At 33.3% G+C, this 21,626-nt stretch overlaps 1 protein-coding gene across 2 annotated transcripts in view; it reads left to right on the top strand.

Moving 5' to 3' along the window:
• The window catches only part of LOC145680463 (uncharacterized), a 298,641-nt gene that overhangs the window by 255,262 nt on the left and 21,753 nt on the right, over nucleotides 1-21,626 (top strand). For both annotated transcript variants that reach the window (XM_081751026.1, XM_081751025.1), the window contains 2 exons: nucleotides 3,077-3,283; nucleotides 15,638-15,781. In XM_081751026.1, the coding sequence (XP_081607152.1) occupies nucleotides 3,077-3,283; nucleotides 15,638-15,781 (351 nt within the window). The remainder of the gene's footprint in view (nucleotides 1-3,076; nucleotides 3,284-15,637; nucleotides 15,782-21,626) is intronic.

Raw genomic sequence — 21,626 nt, 5'->3', positions numbered from 1 at the left:
TCATCATAATTAAAAATAATTCGATTTAATATATGAAAAGTATCAGTGTATTGATAGATATTCAATATTTCGATCTATTGGCTTTACGTGTCAATATTTCAATATGCAATATATCTAAAAGAGTAACTTCCTGAGTGAACTCAACGTGATTAAAACTCGACGTGAATATGAAATAAAGTATAATCTTCGGTTGGAGAACGCTACAGTAAATCCAATATATATTTCTGCCAGGAGCGATTTGTAATGTACGATTTAAGGATAGTTCTATACAATTAAAACTAAATTATGTAAGAGGATAGTTTGAAAACAAGATCAATAAGATACGTGCAGTGTTGTAATGCTAGAATTTTTGGTGGGTATACGCTAGATTGTTTCCAAAAATATAGCTTAGACACCCCTCCTGCATATACTTGTTCTTTCGCAAATTGGAGGTAAATGTACGCTGGAGTATAAAAACATTAGCTTGGGTATATGATGTATACTCCCGTATACAACTCATTACATTCCTGGTGTACATGATGTTATAGGAATGTAAGTTTAAAAAATTGGCCTCATATGAGAATGCGTTGACTTCATTTTTGAATTCCTTAAGAAACTTGCAGCTGTTGGAGTTATGTACACATTTAAGAATATTTTTCTCCTCTTACGAAGATTACAAATCGCACAGATAAGTTTATAAGTCATCTTTTTTTATTCTTTTTAACTATAAACTAATAAATAATATTAATTAATAATAATAAATAATAAACTAACATTAAAGTTTACAACAGCTATTCGTTGTTATTTATAGCTATAATATAAAGCTTATAAGTTGAATAATTGTAATAACTGTTTTATAATAATTATTATTGTTTTAAATATCACAGTAATTTTTAGTTTCAGTTGTTTTAGTAATTCGTCATTCAAAATTAAAATTCTTTTAAATCTGTAGAATATTCTGGTATAATCTAACAGACATGGTGCTTCTTCATGAGAATTAGGTATACAATGATTTTAAAAAGATTTTCACATTGAAATTCACATTGTCATGTTTTAAATAATACACTACAAAATTATTTACGGGGTAATTGTTTAAAAGAAAGTGACAAAAGTCTTAAACTATTCTTATTATTCAAATACTTGCATTACTAGACGATGCTTTTTTTTTTTAAAGTAAACTTTCGCAGTAAAAGATATATTGCCACTTAGGATGTTTATAAACATCTTAGTGAAGCTCCATCTAGCCAATAAAACCCTATTTCACTTTGCCTGTGCGGGAAATTATCCCTTCTCCTCTCGAATGTTGCAAGAAGAATATCTGATGAGGAGTATAATTAATAAAATCATTTTCTAAGCATTCAAAGCAATATCGCATTTCATGCTTTCTTTTCTGAATTTCTAATTTCTAAATGCATCTTCGTTCGATTTTCCAAGATTGTTTAAATATATTTTAAATAAGCTGTAATGCTTAATTGTAAGGTAAATAAATTATTTTCTTATATCTTATTTATAATTTCCATTTGTTATAATACGATTTCTTTTTTTTAATTTTTTTTTTTGTGTTATATTCTGATTTTCTACCACTTGATATTTAATTCGTTATTTCAGCTTCCGTTGTTTCAATTAAAACTACCCAGTCTTCTATTGAGTTAGAATAATTAGTCTTTTTTCTAATCGAAGAATCGATTAGAATCTGAGCAATTTTCAATCGAAGAATCGATTCACATCAACCTCACGATAGAGCTAGTAAAGATATTAAAAAATTGCATCTTGAATTTTTCATGGTGTCACACCATAGTAATTAATTTTGGAACTGTAAAATTCAGTAAAGACCCAGATAATCTAATTTTCGTATTCATTTTTACAAAACTACTTCTCAAAGATCACCATTCCTCAAGTTTAAGAGAAACGAGTCAAACTGGAATTGCTAACAATCGAAATTAAAACATACATTTATTTTTGGGACCTATAGCTTCTTTACATTGTTAGCTATGCTCTGAAGCTAGTAAAACATACTCAAAAATTTGCATTTACCCAATGCTCTTTAATTTATAAAACTGAAAAATTTAATGGGACAGAGATCACGTTCAGCGGGCAACAAACATTATTTAAAATATGATATCTGATATTCTTTATAATTTGTAGAAGTTCACCTAGTATGTATCAGTATCTATGTCAATGCACTACGTTTTCAAAACTGTAATAGTGCAAGATTTCAATAAGTGGCATGTTTATTTTTATTAAAATTTTTATATAAGATTGTGCAAAAAAATTCTAAAACGTATTTTATCTTTCTTATGCCCATATTATACTAGTTTCCTTTTTTCTTTGAAAAGGAAAAATCATAATAACACTTAATTACACAAAACTTAATTTTTATAATTGCTTTACATTCATTTTTGGGAACGATAGCTTCTTTACATTGTTAGCCATGCTCTGAAGCTATGTATTAAAAGATATTCAAAAACTGGGCTGTACCCAATGCTCTGGATGTTTTTCTTTAATTTATAAAACTGAGAAATTTGATGGGACAGAGCTTATGTATCTTCGGGGAAGAAATATTATTTAAAATATGATATTAGATGGTATTTATAATTTGCAGAAGTACACACTACGTACTAGTATGGATCAGTATCTATAACAGTGCGAATATTACGTTTTTAAAACTTTAATAGTGCAGGACTTCAATAAGTGGCATATTTATTTTCATTAACATTTTTATATAAGATTTTAGAAAAGAATTTTCTAAAGTGTAGTTTATTTTTCTTATGGCTATATTATAATAGTTTTTACTTTAAAAAAGAAAAATCATAATTGCACGAAACTTAATTTTCATAATTGTCTTAACAAATATTCTGAATTTACTAACCTTCACATTTTTCAAAAATTTGTAAACAATACTAGGTATTTCTCAAACGCTGTGTACCTTCCAGAAAAGTTCAGACTGAGTAACACAATAATAATTCTTGTGTGTAATACATATACTGTATAAAATTAATCTGAAACATAAAAGTATTAGACATCCTTGAAACAAAACCGTGGGACGTTGTTGATACTGGTACATATTATTATTATTATTTGTGCATTTTTTATATAGACACAAAGACAAATTCAGCAACAAAGAATCCTACAACAACGTCAGAGGCAAAAACAAAAGGAACAACAAAGCGAGAAATCAGAAGGAAAACCTGATAAAGTAGCACCAAATACGAGGAACAATTCTACAAGAAAAGGTGTATCTTTGTGGGTTGTTCCATCCAGTACGCGGCAAGAAAGAACGAATTTACAAATTTTGGATAATTCGGTAAGCTGCATGCATTAGTATTGTTTTTTTTTTTTTTTTTTTTGTTATATTCGTATTTGTAAGTATAGTGTAGTATATGTTAGTAAATGTAATTATAGTGTAGTATATGTTAGTAAATGTAATTATAGTGTAGTATATGTTAGTAAATGTAATTATAGCGTAGTATATGCTAATGCATATAAGTGTTATCTCTTAAAAACTATGCGTTACTTTGGCTAACACTTAAGTTTGTAGACTTGATCAAAATTTGCATAAAATCTGATTCAATTTCTATGGTAAATATGCTTTGTATAAGTTTATCAACAAATATAAGGCGTGATATGATGAATGATGTACGAGTATTCATATGCTACAATAAAGTTTTAATTTCCGGTTATTATTAAAAACTAAATACAAACTCTCATAAAATGTTTAATAGTTACTTCTCCAACAACAGTCTAACGTCGATATCTTGAATCGACAGGAGAATTACTTATCGATAATTCGAGATATCTAAATGCATTCATAATTGCTACTCTTATTACATTCTGTATACTATCAATCGTATAACATTTAACTTCACTGTCTATACTGCATTTGTTTATATTTATAAAGTATAATAATGTAGTGGAAACTTAAGTTGCGTTAAACTGAAGCAATTGTTCTTTATTAACATTTCAAACAGATGCCAATTTAACTGATATGGGTTAAAGATATGGCTCTCAAATGTATAAACTATTGTGCAGTGTATACAGAAATAAAATTTAGACACACTTTACTTTGCCTGATCACTTTTATTGGTTTTACACTGAAGTGGCTCTCCAAATTTACACGTATACATTTTAAGAAAGACGACAATAACAATGAACAAAAAACAGCCATTTACAAGAAAAACTAAAAAAAAATAATAATATGTTCCGTTAGTCAGTCACTTTTTACTATTATTGAAGCGCTATCTGATATCAGTCATATTTATATATATCTCCCTCTCCCCCTTCCCCAAGTTGTGGGGCTTAATTTGGATTTAAACGGCATCTCAAGTGTTACTGTTCATCTCAGCGACCCCTGAAAACTATGGATTCGACACTAATATCGGTCATTTTCAATCATTTTTATACTTTTCCCCTTCCCCCTTCCCTAAGTTGCACCGTCAAAGTGAAATGATAAAAACCATCACAGGTCCAAACTTCATCTATGTTGAAAATTTGATCGAGATCGATCGAATGGTTCAAGAGTTATTAAGTCACAAATATAGTAACTTTCATTTATATGTATAGCCAGCCCAAAAATGTAGGGGGGGCGGTAGAATTTAGGGAGGGCCCGATTCAACCATCTTATATTTCATCACCATATTATAGTTCATTTGCAAGTCTAGCGTGAAGCATCTAGGGGAGCCCGGCCCCCCTAGATCCCGTGGATACGGGCCTGTATTTAGATAGATAGATAGATATAAGTAATTGAGATATATATTTTAACCTTCGAAAAATACAAATTAGGTAACATAGGTTATTAAAATATAGGCGTTTACTTTAGGCAGTTCTTATTTTTATTCAAGTTATATGAAGTTCGAAAACCTGAATGAACAATATTCAGGTAGAATTGCCTCCGAGTTTGAAAAGGAAGTTGAATCATTGGAAAGACAGGATATATCTAGAAGATACCAAATAAATTGAGAAATTGTTTGGAAGAAAACAATACCGAAAGGGCTGGGATAATGAAAAAAATGAAAAAACTCTTAAAACGCTGAGACAAAAATTTTAAAAAAAGACGAAGAAGGTAAAGAAACAGCCCTGTAAGGTTTCATTAGGAAAAAAACGGGAGAAGTTTAAGGTAGTGAAAGAGTGGCAAAGGAGTTAAAAGAAGTTAAACTGTCAGTGTTTATGAGATGAGAGATGAAAAATAATGTGATAAGCGATAATATATTGCCAAAGCTGTAACACGGTTTATTAAAATATAAGTGTTCACTTTGGTCAGATTTTATTGTATTTAGGTTATATGTAGTTTCTAGGCTAGAATGGACAGTATTCAGAATTAAGGAAGTTTGGCTTAGCGAGATAATAATTATAATAATAATGAAAAATGCAATATACAGTATGCGGAAAAACAAACAGTTCTGAAATCACAATCGTTGACATTTATTTATTTGTTGTATAACATAATGAAACATAAGAAATGCTATGAAATATATGTCAACTAAATGTTACTCAACACATATTGTAAATTTAAGAGGAATCGCGCCTGTATATCATGTGTTCAAAATGTTGACCTTACGTCGCACACATTCTTTATCGTAGCGATCCTGTAGATCGATGAACATATTAGTGAATACTGGTCGCTGGAACTACGAAACAAATTTAAGAATCTTCTCTCTTAACTCCGGGATAGTGGTAGGGGGTTATGTGTTCGGAAAGTTGCTTCCTTCAACATACCCCAAATGTAGGCATCTGTAGCCGTGAGGTCAGGGGAGTGAGAAGAAAATGGAAAATTCGTTTCACGTGGGCAGAAAGACAAGTTACTCACTTGTAATGTGGGCAGTAGCTCCGTCTTGCTGCATCCGTTGTTGTTGCAACGACAGATTTTTGGTGCGCTAAAAATAGCTCAAAATATGCAAGAATGTATTAATAGTCAACTATCAATTGATGTAGCGATCAAGGTACACATGGCTTTCATCACTGAACCATATGTTACAGATGAATCTTCTTCTTCATATGCCATAGCTCTAGAGCAATACAGCAGACGGTGCACGCTCATCTCCTGCAGTGAGATGCTGCCCCACACCGTATGAGCGGAAATAGTGTTCGACAATAAATACCTGCTCCTTCGTTGTGAGTAACATTATCTTCACGCCAACTGCACACTATGCTAGTCCACACACAACTAAGCACACACGTGGCGCTCACAGCCCATACCACATTGCACCTGCGCGCCATCTGTACCCGAATTTCAATACTATTTGCTTTGCCGACTACTGTATATGAAATTTCATTCCGAAAATAAATAAAACTTTTCAAGTTATCGAAAATTCGAACTATAGAGGTTTAGTTTATCGAGATTACACTGTAGTGAGATAGTACGACAAAAGAATTAGAAAAAGGGATCCTTAAAAATCATCTATAATTTTAATGAGTTTTAAAAGTTTTCAGAGGGCCTTCACTCCTTTCAATGTATTACCTATAAATGAGGAAAATGTATACAATGAAACCTGTCTAACATGGCTTCCTTTGCTTTTCTATCAACAGTAAGTTACAAGTGGTCATTTATATAAAAATAACTGCCCGTGGCAATATCTACATGTCTCCACTACAGATATGAGGTCAAATATAACAAAATAGATGTCATTACTTATTGTATTAATAGGATGCATATTTGGATGTATTTAGTTCTATAGAAGTTAAGTGCAAATTTTTGGTAAATGCCCTTTATGGATTATGTGCCAATAGGAATCTGTACCTAAATAATCTAAGTATCGATCTGTTTCTCTATAGTTCATAGCAATGCTCAAAGATGGCGTTTGCTGTATGATTATATGTCGAATATAAGTAGTTTTGTTAATATCTGAAATTTTTATGTTTGGCACTTAGTTCCTTTTGAATTAAATAGATTCATTTAATGTAAAAAAAAAATGCTCTTTTACACACGTAAGTATGCACAGGTAGCAAGACATTCTTTACCGTAGAGGTTTCAATGACAGTTTGTCATCTTCTTCAATACATTTTTTTTAAGGTAACAACGTTGCTTAATAAATTACGTTGTTGGTGAATTTCCTTTTATGTGTAAACGAATTAAAATGAAATGTTCTGTTACTCATAATGTACATATTTCTTTACAAGAAAATAAAATCTTGAAGAATTTGTGCTGAATAAGATGACAAACCAACACTAAATCGTGTACGGTGAAGAATGCTATTGTTACTTGTGGGTGCTTATGTCAGAAAAAAAAAAGTTTTGTTTGTACAGGGTGATTCAAAAACACGGGAAATTTTGAAAATTAAATAATTTCATGAAAACATTTTTTTAAATTATCTCATTTAATAGTAAAAATAATTCCGTTTTAGAATTCTTACAGTACAATTTATTTTCAGCGAACCTAACAAGTTCATTACTGAATTCTCTATGTCTGTGTGTGTGCGTGTGTGTGTGTGTCTATTATTTGAGAATTTTTCAATTTTATGCCCTCCATTGGATAGAGTATCAAACTATCTAAAGAAGCAATGGATTTTTTCGCGTCACTCTTACCATTCCCGAGATATAGGTCAAAAAGGTTCCGATTTCGGGAGATTTAAGGAGCCATATCTCGGGAACAGTAAGTCATGGAGAAATGATATTGGTGTTGATCAATACCTAAGAGCATGGTAATCATTCTGGTATCAAATAGTAACCAATGGCCACTGACCAAAACAACTTTTCTGTTTTTTGAATCACCCTGTACAATAGGTATTAGTTACTACACGTACATGATGATTTACAAATTGTTAAAACTAAAGTCATCGAAGTGCAAAATTGGGCACTCGTCTTTATTTTCATTTACTTCCTTTTTAGCTGGTAGACTATATTACTAGCGAATCGCAACAATATCGAACAGTAATTGAAGTGCTTCAACACATTAACAAAAAATTGGCTACTTACTAATGAATGCTCCCTTGAAAAATTTTAAAGATTTTGACGTTTCGGAACTCTCAGCTGGTTCCTTCCTCAGTGGCAAGGTAAAAAGGATTAAAAAAGAAAGGAGAAAAAAGGAGTAAAACCAGGAATACATACCACTATATAAAAGTAACGTACAAAAAAGATCCTGAGATGAACAGAGCCAGATTATATAGTGGTATGTATTCCTGGTTTTACTCCTTTTATCTCCTTTCCTTTTTAATCGTTTTCACCTTGCCACTGAGGAAGGAATCAGCTGAGAGTTCCGAAACGTCAAAATCTTTAAAATTTTTCAAGGGAACATTCATTAGTAAGTAGCCAATTTTTTGTTAATTTTGAATATCCCCCCATGCGCCTATGTAATTATAATGCTTCAACCATATTTACCATGTAAAATCTCTCCAAAATTCGGCTTACTACAACTAATTCCTTTTCTTTTTGACTGAACAATGTTTGACATGTACAGGTTGACCAAATAATGAAATATTTCACAATTTAGTACTACAGTGCAGTAAACTAGAAAAAATAAACATTGCAAACTTTTCAAAGACATACTTTTGAAGTAGATATTTATTATCCCTTTCTTCTTCAAGGACAGTTTTATACATTCCACAAGAATATCCAGTACGACACCACGATACCTAAACATTGTGGAGGATTCTGTAAGTTGAGCTTCAGCAGCAAACCACCACCACCAACACAATAGATAATTCTCTCATGTTCTGTCGCTTTTCTTTCCGCTAATTGTCTTAGACACCGTGTTGTTACTTAGATGTGATCTGTTATACAGAGTTATGTAGAAATCACACTCACAATACAGTTGGCAATTAAATATTGATGTATTCCTGCAATTTTCTTAACGAAATAAAAATAAATCAAAATTTAAGTTGTAAAATATAATATTAAAAATCAGAATATTTTATGTAAGATAATAATTAGATTAAAACAACCCTACTAACGTGTATGGCAAAACAGATTTACATTTTAACTCCATTAAATTAACATTTATAAATAATAGGCTTGTCAAAAGTTAAAACTTCTGTCTTGAGAAATGATATTACCGCATAATATAAGACTTGTTGGGATCAGAAATATCCAACTTCATGTACCCGGCTCGAATTTTCAATGGTATGTATTTTTTGGCAACGAAAGTCTTTAATTTCTTTTAAGAAAACTGCTTCCTTGTCACAAGATTTACATAATTTATCTACTGGTAGCGCTCCATGATTTTGAAATAATGTGAGAGTATACTTCCTCCTGTGTCTGTTGTTATTACAATGATTTTATATTTACTAAATTCGCAGCTTCTGCAAACTAGAATGCACATAACAATTCTACCTGACATTGTCAACGTGAATTTATTTATGTTACCTTGAACACCATGCCTACTCTTCGTATTGAATACTTCTTCTAAGATGTTCTGTTCTAGTTAACACATTTCGGATTAATACACTAATAAACTCAATCAGTAGCCACATATACATACGACAAGGCCACTTCAAGTAATTAATGCAATTACACTTTAAAAAATTATTTTAATGAAGTTAGGATATCATACTTCACAACAAATATTACCACTTAACATTTAAAAATTCAACGAAAAGTAATCAATGCCCTATAATTTCCTGTATATATCAACGAACTACTTACCAATTTAAGTGTTCCGCCATACTCGAGAAATACATCTTCCGCTTTATGTGCGCGTGCATATCCACTACAATGTAAACAACCAACATAGCGCCTCTCCGTCAAATTTTATTAAGGAAGATCTCTAGTATTTTAAAATGAAATTTATAGTTACATATAAGTTACAATCCTTGTTACCAGAGATATTAAATCGACAACGTGTCTTCATGAAAATAAAGCAAAAAGTGCACCTCTACCTACTCGGAAAGTACCACACTAGGTACTAATATATTAATAATTTCCATTACACATCAACTCATAATTCGATCCCTTAGAGATAATATGTGGTCAGCATATTGCCCTCCCTTGCAATTAATGTCTCTTTTCATCGGTAGGAGTCCATTTCATCTTTTTTTTTAAGATAGTTTACCAATTGTTTTCTCGATACTGTACTGTCAACTGTATCTTGTTTTCCGAACGGTCATACTTTTAAGTATTAGCTACACCCAGTGATCTTATGGTATTTGATTTCAGTGGTCTCAAGAGAACCAGAGCGGCTAGGAGATTTCGGTAATCTCACAAGAGCCAGTGCTGCTAGGATGTTAGGACAAGTAAAAAAAAAATAATAATTTTAGTTGAAAATTGAAGACCTTAATATAATAAACAGTAAATAGCATGTAGAAGATTCATAAAGATTGTATAAATCAAAAATTAAGAGATAAAATAAAAAAGAATTATAATGATAGAAAGAAAAAGTACAAAACACATATAAATTGATTACGAAAATTTAAAAGTTATAAAATGGAAAAGAAGGAAAATTAATTTTAAAAATAGGAGAAACCATAGTAAAGTTGTAAAGTTATAGAGTAGCTTAAAAATTATACATCTTAATGAATTTTCCTTTTCCAATTAGCACTCAAAAGAATTTTATAAATTAAAGATTATTCTCTATATTTCATCTCATAATAAAATATTTTTTTTAAAAAAAATATATAACCCATACAAAACCTATCGTTTATTTTTCACGTACTGAAATTAAACTATCAAAATATCCTATTCTTTTATCTAATCTTCACGGTGATCTTTCGAATTGCTGCGTTTTCGATTTATAGCTGTAAACAAAATATTTCAGAGAACTAGAAAAGTACCTATAAATTCGTGATAATAACCAGAAAATAAGTTGTCGAAGAAAATAACCTATATTAGTACAATCTCGCATATATATACTTTGAAAATATGTTCTCAAAGTATATATGCGAGATTGTACTACTTTGGGTTATTTTCTTCGAAAACTTGGGAGCGCGGTGGTTCAGTGGTAGAGCGTTCACCTCCGGTGCTTGGGGTCCCTGGTTCGATCCCACCTCGTGCCGTGTGGACTTTGTGGTGGACAAACACCATGCTCGTGGGTTTTCTCGAGGTTCTCCCGTTTCTTCCCATTTTCTTCATTCCGCCATTTCATTCATTTCTCATCATCACAGTCTCCTTTAGCCTAACCGGCATAACCGTGGGACGTATAACTCAAAGATTTTCTTCGAAAACTTATTTCCTGGTTATTATCACAAATTTATATGTACTTCCCTTCTTCTTTTGCTGCCCTACAGCTCTTAGCCGAGCCTTGGCTTCCATAAGGATATACTTCCACAGTCATCTGTCTGCCGTTGAAGATTTCCAGTTTCGAATCTTCAGTTCCTTAATATCCCCTAATACTGAATGTCACCATCTGCTTTTTGGTCTTCCTCGGCTTCTCTTGCCTTCCATTTTCTCTTCAAAGATTCTTTTAGCTACTCTTTCTCTTGATATCCAACATAGGTGATCGAGCCATTATAACCTGTTTATTCGTACATACTTAACTATGTATTCGCTCTTGTACACTTTGTACAGCTCATGGTTATATTTATTTCTATACTGATTATTTTCCACTCTCGTTGGTCCAATTTTATCTAGAATTCTTCTTTCAAAGCTTCCTATTAGCTGTTTATTTTGTTCCCGGAGTACCCAGTATTCGGATCCATATGTTGCCACTGGCCTAATTAATGTACTGTAAATTCTTGTTTTGGTTCTTCTAGATATGTCTCTGCATCGAAACAACGGAAGTAAGGCAAAATAAGCTCTATTTGCTGCTGTGATTCTGTGTTTGATATCCTGAGTTTGATCGTTTTGTGACGATAATATTATCCCTAAATACATGAATTTATCTACCACCTGGAAGCTGTATCTATCAAAGCTATTTACCCCCCCCCCATTTTTCTTTGTACTCCTGTATTTTTGACTATTACTAATAGCTTTGTCTTACTTTTATTTACTGGCAGGCCTAGTTCCTTGGCTTTTTCATTTGGTTTTAGGAATGCTTCTTTTATTGATTTCAGACTCCTTTGCTGCGATGTCTATGTCATCTGCATAGCGTAATATTTGATAGCTGTGTTTTGTGAGTGTTCCTGTTCTTTTTAGATCTACCTACGGATTCTGCTTCTAAAGCAGGGTTCAACAGGACGGGCGCTAGACTGTCTCCTTATCGTACTCCTTTTATATGGGTAATTGCCCTGAAATGTGACTTCCAATTTCACCGAGGCGATTGAACCAGTTGACGCTGTTTTGCTTAAGTTGATATTTTCTTCTTCTTCTTCTTCTTCTTCTTCTTCTTCTTATTATTATTATTATTATTATTATTATTATTATTATTATTATTATTATTATTATTATTATTATTATTATTATTATTATTATTATTATTATTATTAATTCTCCGAGCGCTTCCTATAATTTCACTCTTGTTATACTGCCGTATGCCATTTGGAAATCTATGAACAGATGGTATGTTGTTGTTATGTTTTTCTCTCACATTTTTTCTATGATTTGCCTGATGATAAATATTTGATCTATGGTAAATCTAGACCCACATTCTCCAATGATAGATTCATATAGTGGTTCCATTCTTTTCTGAATCAGAGGTGTAAATATTTTGTAAGCAGGTGTTAAGAGTGTAATTGCCCTTTAATTTTTGCGCTCTAATTTCTCTTTCTGTTTGTGGATGGGACTTATTAATCCTAGTTTTCAATCTACTGGTACTGCGTTCTCTGTGGTTCAAATTTTAGTGATCAATTTGTGTAGAATTTCGCACAGTGCATCTCTTCCTGCTTTCAGCATTCCAACACTTATTGAGTCTACTCCCGGTGCCTTATTATTCTTCATTTTCTTTATTTCTTCGTTTATTTCTTCTACTGTGTGTTCCATTTTGTATTTCTTTTATGCTAGGTTCCTTTATTTCCTCATTTGTTCCGTCATTTCGTGTTTGCTCTGTTTCGTCTACTGGTCCTTTAAAAGTTTCTTCGTAAAATTCAGTATTTCCTTCTTGTTGCTGATAATTGTACCGTTAATGTCACTTATGTGATTGCAGTATGGTGTGTATCCGAATTTTGTCTTTGCGTTCCCTGTAGAATCCGTGTCTGACTAGTATATCCGAAGTTCTCTATTTCTGTTCTCTCTATCTTTCATTTGACGTTTCTTCTTTTCTCTAAAAAGTTTCTTTGCGTTCTGTCGTGCCATTTTGTATTCTTGCTCCTTTTTTTCGTGTTCTGTGACACAGGGTTTTTGCCCTGGCTTCATTCTTTTTTCTTAAAGCTTCCTGCCATTCTTCGTCAAACCAATCGTTTCTTTTTTTGTAGTCTTCTTTTTCCTATTGTTCTGTTTGTTGTTTCAATTATATTGGATTGCAATTCTGTCCAGATTTCATTTGAGTGTTTGTTGTCCACTTTTATTGTTATCCAAATGTCGGGTTAGCGTGGTTTGGTATTCACTTCTGGCTCCTTCATCTTTTAACCTGTCTGTATTCCATCTGATTAAACTGTTATGTTTTGGCATCTGTTGTCTGTTGATTTTATTCCTGAGCCTTGTTATGATCAAAAAATGGTCTGAATCACTGTTGGCTCCTCGTCTGGTTTTGACATCTAGAATATTACATGATCAATTTGATTTTCGTCCGGCCGTCCAGCGATTTCCAGGTTACTGTGTGTATTCTCTTATGTGGGGACCATGTGCTTGATATTACCATATTTCTTAAAGCTGCAAATACGGTGGACTTGATGCCGTTGTCATTTAAAGTGTCGTGTGCACTGTACTTTCCTATTGTCGGGTAGAAACAGTCTTCTTTACCGATTTTTGCATTTAGGTCTCCTATTACCATTTTCATGTCATATTTGGGTGATTGATCATATGATCTCTCTAACTGACTGTAAAATTTTCTTTTTCTTCAGTTGGTGCATGTACTGTTATTATTGTGATATTATATTGCTTCTCTTTTACTCTGATTTTGCATATTCTTTCGTTAATCGATTCTAAATCTATAATACACTCTTGCATACGTCTGCTTACGTAGAATTCTGCACCAAACTCTGTTTTCCTGGTCTTGTTTCCACTGTAGTATATTGTCTCTTGTTGCTTCTGAATAATGTCGCTTTCTTTCCATCTAATCTCTTGTAGCCCGCGAATGTCGATTTTGTATTTTTTTTTTTTTTTTTTTTTTTTATTCCTATATTGTTTCTTTCATTGCTCTGGGGCTGTTCCAGCTTCTAATATTCCACGAACCGCGTACCATCTCGTTGTACCGTTGTTTCTACCGAGGTCTCTTCCTGTTAGACTGACTGTTCGAGGCCTATCTTTTTTTTTTTTTTTTCTATTGTTTAGTTTTCTGAGGTCAGGTTGTCAGCCCAATGCTCAACCCCAACTCAAAGGACTAGATACCCTCTCCATTTGTCGCAATAGCTTCCCATAGGGGTTCCATACCCTATTTTCCGCCACGCTTAACAGGACTCACCAAGACCTAGGCCCAGTGGATGAAAATCGGTATTGAGGGTGAGAGGCACTTCTATGAGCATCTGCTATGTGAGACGCACCCTCCCTCCCTCCCTTCGAGTCCCATGTACTTCCCTTTCTCTGAAATATTTTGTTTAGGCGATTTCACATCTATAAATCGAGAATACAACAATTACGCCAAAGTTTTCAGCTTCAAATAGATAGAGAAAATAATCACACTAAGTAACAACAACTTTATAGACTAAGTCACAAAAAATTTCGTAGCTGTTATTTTGCTTTCAACGCTCACGCACAGTCCTTCGAAAGTCACTATTCTATGCTATCTAACTCATCACGTAGCATATCACTTAAACGTAGAAAAATAGAATATGAGTTTTGCAATAGGAAGCTTTTTAAAATGGCAACATATTGGCAACTTGTGTAGATTTATTAGTTCTGCTTTTTTTTTTTTTTTAAAAAAAAAAAAAAAAAAGCTCTTCTTCATTACACGCACATTCATGATGCTTAAATCGGCATTACAATTTTTTTCTATAATAAATATAGCAAATATGGGAATCGTAAGGTCAAATTATAACCATATTTTATAATGTTCTAGGTACGAAAACATGGAGAAAAGGTTCTAATACTTGATTATTGGATAAATCAGATCTGATAGATCGATAACAAAGCATTTCGTTATTAAAAATTAGCATCCTTATTAGTCACCAGTTTACTTTATTTTATAACTAATTATTATTTCTTTAGTATTTCAAGAAAACAGTTACTTTAATTTAATTAGCAATTTTCAATCTATAGGTGTTCAAACCGTTCTTCCTCTCCATCCTCTTCAAAGGGAAAAGCACGGGACATTCGAATCTTACTAGCTTTTTCTGTAATTCAAAGTGTAATTCTTAAAAGTTACTTTTCTGGGATACAATAGATAGCTAATCACTTCTGTGAAACACGAAATTAATTTTTGCTTCTAATCAGTTCTAGTATAGAAGTATTATAATTAATATTTCCATGGTGTATGACTTCTATCAAAAGAATATATATAAAAAATGTTCGCAAATATCAGTTTAACATTTGGTACAAAAAAATTTAGACCAAGTTCATTTTCTTCTAAAATTTAAGGTATCTGTTTTACTTCAAATCAGTGTCATGTCATACAGAATAGAAAACTTATTGGTAGTTGGTTATTTTGAATTTCATCCAATAAACAGATCGAACATTGATATGTTAGATTTTATGAACAATTTACTTCTTCAGTTGTTAACGTTTTAAAAGTTTATTAAGAGATTATTTGTTTTATCAATTTCAGGTCAGTTCACATGTATTGACAGGGGCTGCAAGTTCTCGAGCACCAACAACCGTACCTGCACCCTCAACTTCTCAGCTATTTCTGCAAAGTAATGCCTTACCTACATCAACGGTCAACACATTGCAAGGAGTAGCCAATCTGCATGTAAGTTTAGATGTATTTACTAATGAAACGCTAAAGGAAACATATCACGTAAATAAATAGCAAGCACTCACCTTTGTATCCAGATGAAGTGTGTAGTGTATATAATTTCGATTCTTGCTGGAGCCTTCCTTAGTAACATTTCTCCTAGTTGCATTTGCTTCCTTATACAGGGTAGAGCAGAGGAAATGCTTTATTATTATTATTATTATTATTATTATTATTATTATTATTATTATTATTATTATTATTATTATTATTATTATTATTATTATTATTATTATTATTATTATTACTGTTAATACTCGGCGACGAGCAGGGATTTTGAGCGACCGTTGGCAGACAGCCCAGACAATACAATTTCAGTCGCTATGGAGAATTGGGGAGTAGAACATCGTGTGTTCGCGGTCGAACAGTTCTTTAGAAAGAAGATTCTGTGGTCACAGTTCAAGTCTTTTAAGTCGAAAGTTTAATGCTGAATGTCGAGGTACAGTCCCAGATCGAAACACTATACTCCGATGAGTTGCAGCGTACAGAAGTACTGGATCTGTGATGGAAAAGAAACCACTTGGTCTTCCCCATTCAGTTCGAACTCCGGAAAACGTAAGTAGAGTGAAAAGGGCATTTCTTGCTATTCTGAAACGATCCGCTGAATATGTCATGTCTTTCGCTTCATTTAATCTTACATGATGATCTCAAATTTCACTCGTACAAAATAATGATTGTATAGAAGCTAAACGAAACGGATTTTTTGCAACGCAAAGAATTTTGTGGCGTAATGGACGCTATTTTTACGGAAGATGCAGATATCCCAGTATTCATGAATGATGAGAATCATTTTCATCTGGATGGTTGTTAATGTACAGAACTGCTCTACGCTTCAACGCTCCATGAAACTGCATTGTCTGAGTTGTCTGTCAACAGACGCTCAAAATCAATACCCTTACTCATCACCGAGTACTAGCGGTTTTAAAAAAAACATGCGTTTCCTCTGCTCCATCCTATATAATCACCTTCGATAGAAATTTTCCTAGAAGATGTGAAGGAAACAGGATTATCCGAAAAACAATTTCATGAATTTAGAGAAAATTTCGAATTTTTATGAGCTCTATATTGTTTGAAAGGTTGTAACGTAGGGATTCGAACTTGAACAGAGCTGTGGCCCCGCGCAGCATAGTCGCTAACGCTCTCTCCTTCGGTGCGAGCGGTCCCGGGTTCGATTCCCGGTGAGGTCACTCGGTCGAAAAAGTGTAACACGCTTTTTCAGGCCAGCCACCCTGAATGAGGTTTTCCTGGGTTTTCCTCATTCACACCAGGCAAAAGCCGGGGTGGTACCTAACTTATAGGTCCCAGGCCGCTTCCTTCCTTCCCCAATCCTTTCTTCCTTTCCTTTCCTTGGATAGCGTGATCGCCGAGGGACGTCATCCCTCAAATCGAGACGGGCTAAATGGCCTTAGATGTCGAAAGCCAAGAAAATCTATATCCTAATCTTAATCCTTGAACAGAGCTGTCTTGGCTTACAACCATTCAGAATATTTACTATTGGACGCTATAGAATACATATTACATAAAGAAATAGCTAGTACTCACCTCTGTATCCAAGTGAAATTATATATTGCAATTTATATAATTTCGACCTATAGCGTTCATTAGTAAATATTCTTGTTGGTTGCAAGCCAAGGCAACTTTGCTTAAATTCGAATCTCTATCTTGCAACCATTTCAAAAGATTTCACAAAACTATGCAAGAATAATAAAATCTTCTGTAACTTTGTGAATTTATTTCGGATGATCTTATTTCCTTCAAATCTTCCAGAAAACTCTGTGCCAAAGATGATTATATGAGTCGTCCAGTTCCGAAACGGCTCTTGTCCATTTACAAAAAATCCCAGCAAGATTAGAAAAAAATGTGGGATCTGCATGTTTTGTAGACCTGGTAATACTTCAGTGTATCCATGTGAAAGACTTGAACATCCTCAAACACTTCCAGTTCCACAAAACGCATAAATCCTACAGTTTTTATCGTTTTCTGGGATTTTCAAGAGCGATTTCGGAACTGGGACGACTCATATAAGGAAACAAATGCAACTAGGACAAATGTTGCTAAGGAAGATTCCAGTGAGAATCGAAGTTATGTAACTATAATTTTCACCTGGATACAAAGATGAGTATTTGCTTTTTTTTTTTTTTAAGTTCAGATGTAATTTGAACACACAAAAGTCAAAATTTTCCCGGAATTTTTTTTTTATATTTTAACTGAATATAAACAATAAATAATGCTTGTTAATGTTTCATTTTTTTTCTTTCTTGCATATCAATCTTAAATTCAAAGCTCAATGCCAGATACGAAAAGTAAGCATAGAGTATGTAAATAAGGTATAAATATAAGATATGTAACTTTAAAATATCTGTACCTTTTTGTTTAAGAACATATAACTTAGTAATAAGTTGCAACTTCGCCAAATAGTTTCTGCATGTGGTCCAGTGTTTGGCTCTCAGTAGAAATGCAGATTTTCAGTGTTGACTTAGCAACATGAGGAAACCTGAAAGATATTTTAATTAAGAGACCGCGAACTCTAATCTAGAAGGTTAGAAATCATTGAAGTGGGAACCAGTGCGTTGACCACGCAGTTGAATATAATCTATTTGATAAACCCTTCATTATGCTGTGGTGCCAAAGAATTTAATGCGTACAATAAACAAATACAACAAATATAATAAAACTCATATTTTATGTATTCCTTTGTTTTAAATAGGTTAGAAATATGAGTAAAATTATTTGATAAAACAAAACCAAACGCTTACATGCTTGTTTGAAGTCAAGCACACCAAAAGCACTATTTAGCTTTCAACTCACGAACACCTCATCATTAGAGTGAATAAAAGTAACACTAAAGAGAATCAACTATATCACTATATATTATTTCGAATGTTTTGAATTAATGAATGCATCGTAGACCATAGAGTTCATATGTAAATAACAAAGAGGCCCTTGCCTGCCTTAGCAATAATACCAATATGAACCAGTTTGATGCATAGAGGCTATATTATCTTGAATAACATCATCTTGGTCTCTTGGAAAATGAAATCTTTAAGTTTTACGTCCCACGGTTATGCCGGTTAGGCTAAAGGAGACGGTGGTGATGAGAGATGAGTGAAATGGTGGAATGAAGAAAGTGGGAGAAAACGGGAGAACCCCGAGAAAACCCACGAGCACGGTGTTTGTCCACCACAAAGTCCACACGGCGTGAGCTGTTGGTCTCTTGGAATTAATTTAACTCGTAATAAAATGAAATGCGATTTTTCATGAACGCTGAATGTGAATCTCTTTCATTATATGACAGTAGTACAAGGCCGAACACTTTTCTTGATTTTCGAGTAGTTTTGATTCAGTGATCTATTTCTAACTATGAAAATATTTGGTTATCCACCATAGTCCTCTGACGATCTACTTATGTGCAATTGCCACTGGTATAGCACTTCGATGTCTTTTAATTCACTTTTAAGAGAAATTTTGCAGTCATTTTTCTTCTTTTCCAAATTGCCTTTTATTTTATCAGAGTAATGCCTCTTTCACATTATCCGGCGATTTGCCGGATCCGGTTCCGGCTGTTTGCCGGATCTGGTTTCGGCCCCTTTCATATTATCCGGCGTTTTGCCGTGGATGAAAAATATGCGAGCAGGGTTGCTGTGCAACTGAAGAAACAAAACTCAGTGACTCTTGTCGTGTTGTGGTGGTTGTAATGGACAGACGCAAAATGTGTTTTCTACTCGCCTTGTTAAGACACGGGCAGAAAAAAAAGTCAGAGACACATATGGGTTCACCCTTTTTTAGAGAAGCGGTACTTGAAGGAGATTTTTCTATACTGTTTCCACAATTAAGGGAAGACGAAGTAAAATTCTTTAATTACTTTCGTATGTCTATCGCATCTTTTGATGAGTTGTTGGATTGCGTACGGACCCATCTGCAGAGGCAGAATTCAAAATTTAGGAACTGTATTCAACCTCCAGAAATGTTGGCTGTAACATAAGATAATTTGTATTTTTTATACACATAGATAACGTTAAATTTAATGTAATTGAATAGATGGTTGAAGAAAGGATCTGAGTCAATTTCGTATAGTCATAAGATATTGAACAAAAAACATGTTAAAACATTTCACTACAATATACGAGACGAAACACTCAACACAAGAAGTTAATTCCTTTATCAATAGTACCTTACATATATTCGCAGCTGAATTTCCAAGGTGATGGATCCAGGTCCTTTCTGTAATCAATAGAATAATGTAGCCAGTGACGGATCTAGCCTGGGGCCAGGGGGGCCTAGGCCCCCAGTTTTTTGAGTGACAATAATAATTTAACATATTATATATTTTTGTAAGTTTATAGTAAACTCATGATATATCTATGATAGCCTGGGTTCTGGCAGCCCCCCATGTTTTCCCTTCTAGATCCGCCACTGAATTTAGACTAAATTAGTAATAAAAATAATAATGTATGGCTAGGCAGAGTATAAGATTTCTATAACATTTTTCCCGGGGCCCCTTTTTCCTTGTGATAATTTCGAATTCTAAGGAGGAGGGGAATAATTTCACGCCAAAAAGTCCTTTTTTTCCAAGACCATTGAAAAGGGGACTTTTTTCCTTAGGTCTACTAATTCAAAACTTTGGAACCAATTCATCCAATTTGTTTTAATTCTAAATTTTTGATTTTGTTATTTTATTATTATTATTTTTTTTAGATCATTATAATTTTCTCCCAAAATTCGTATTTTTGAGTTAGAAATGTTAGGCTCGGCCATTTTGGATTACTCCTGAGGGCAAAATAAGTTTCTAATCGAAAAAAAAAAAGTCCAAACTTGTTGAAAGTAAGCAAATACTACAGGATCCTCAGATTCGACCGTAAATTGACCTGCAAAAGGCAGATTGGAAAGACGGGTAGCAACCTCCTTTTTTTTTTTTTTTAATTTTTGAATATTTTCTTAGAAAGACCTTTTAACACATTTTAGGTCATATTTTTCCCCCTACAATTCATATTTTTGAGTCAGGACCGATTATCACGACCAAGTCACGATGAAGGGGGTTATAAATTAAAGTTTTAAATCCAAATCAAATATTTTGTCTTAAATACTGTCTCTCTTTCAATTCAGTACGCGAATAACTTTCGACGAACATTTGTTGTGTTAAAAGAATTGTGAAGAAATAAGTTAATGTTAAATTGTTTCACTTCAATAAAACGAGGGGACCGTGGTGGGTAAGTGGCAGAGGATTCACCTCTGGTGCAGGGATGCTTGGTTCGATCCCAGCTTGCGCCAAGTGAACTTTGTGTTGGACAAGTAACGTTTGTGTGAGTTTTCTCGGGGTTCTCCCATTTTCTCCCACTTTCTTCATTCCATCATTTCATTCATTTCTCATCATCACCGTCTCTTTTAGCCTAGCCAACAGAACCATAGGACGTAATACAAAATTTAGAACCTTATTACTAGAAAACTTAATACAGTAGTTATATGTTTTTTTTTTATGTATTTGAAACTACATCTTGATTGTGTGTTGTCATTTCATTCAAAGCTAATGTAAAATTAGTTCTTCAGTTCTAGTACTTCCTTTGCCAGTATAATACTAGTGGAATTCTTCTTACGACAAATAATAGGTATGACCAAATTTAGTGTGTGGTTCTAAAGATTTTCCGAAACCTGGAGTTTTTCCGAAATCCGAATATTTTTGGTCATCCTCCTCCTCCTCCTCCTCCTCCTCCTCCTCCTTCTTCTTCTTCTTCTTCTTCTTCTTCTTCTTCTTCTTCTTCTTCTTTTTCTTCTTCTTCTTTATTATTATTATTATTATTATTAT

Source organism: Thermobia domestica, chromosome 3 (genome assembly GCF_964235325.1).
Source record: "Thermobia domestica chromosome 3, izTheDome1.hap1.1, whole genome shotgun sequence".
Taxonomy (NCBI): domain Eukaryota; kingdom Metazoa; phylum Arthropoda; class Insecta; order Zygentoma; family Lepismatidae; genus Thermobia; species Thermobia domestica.
This window is presented reverse-complemented; position numbering and strand designations above follow the sequence as displayed.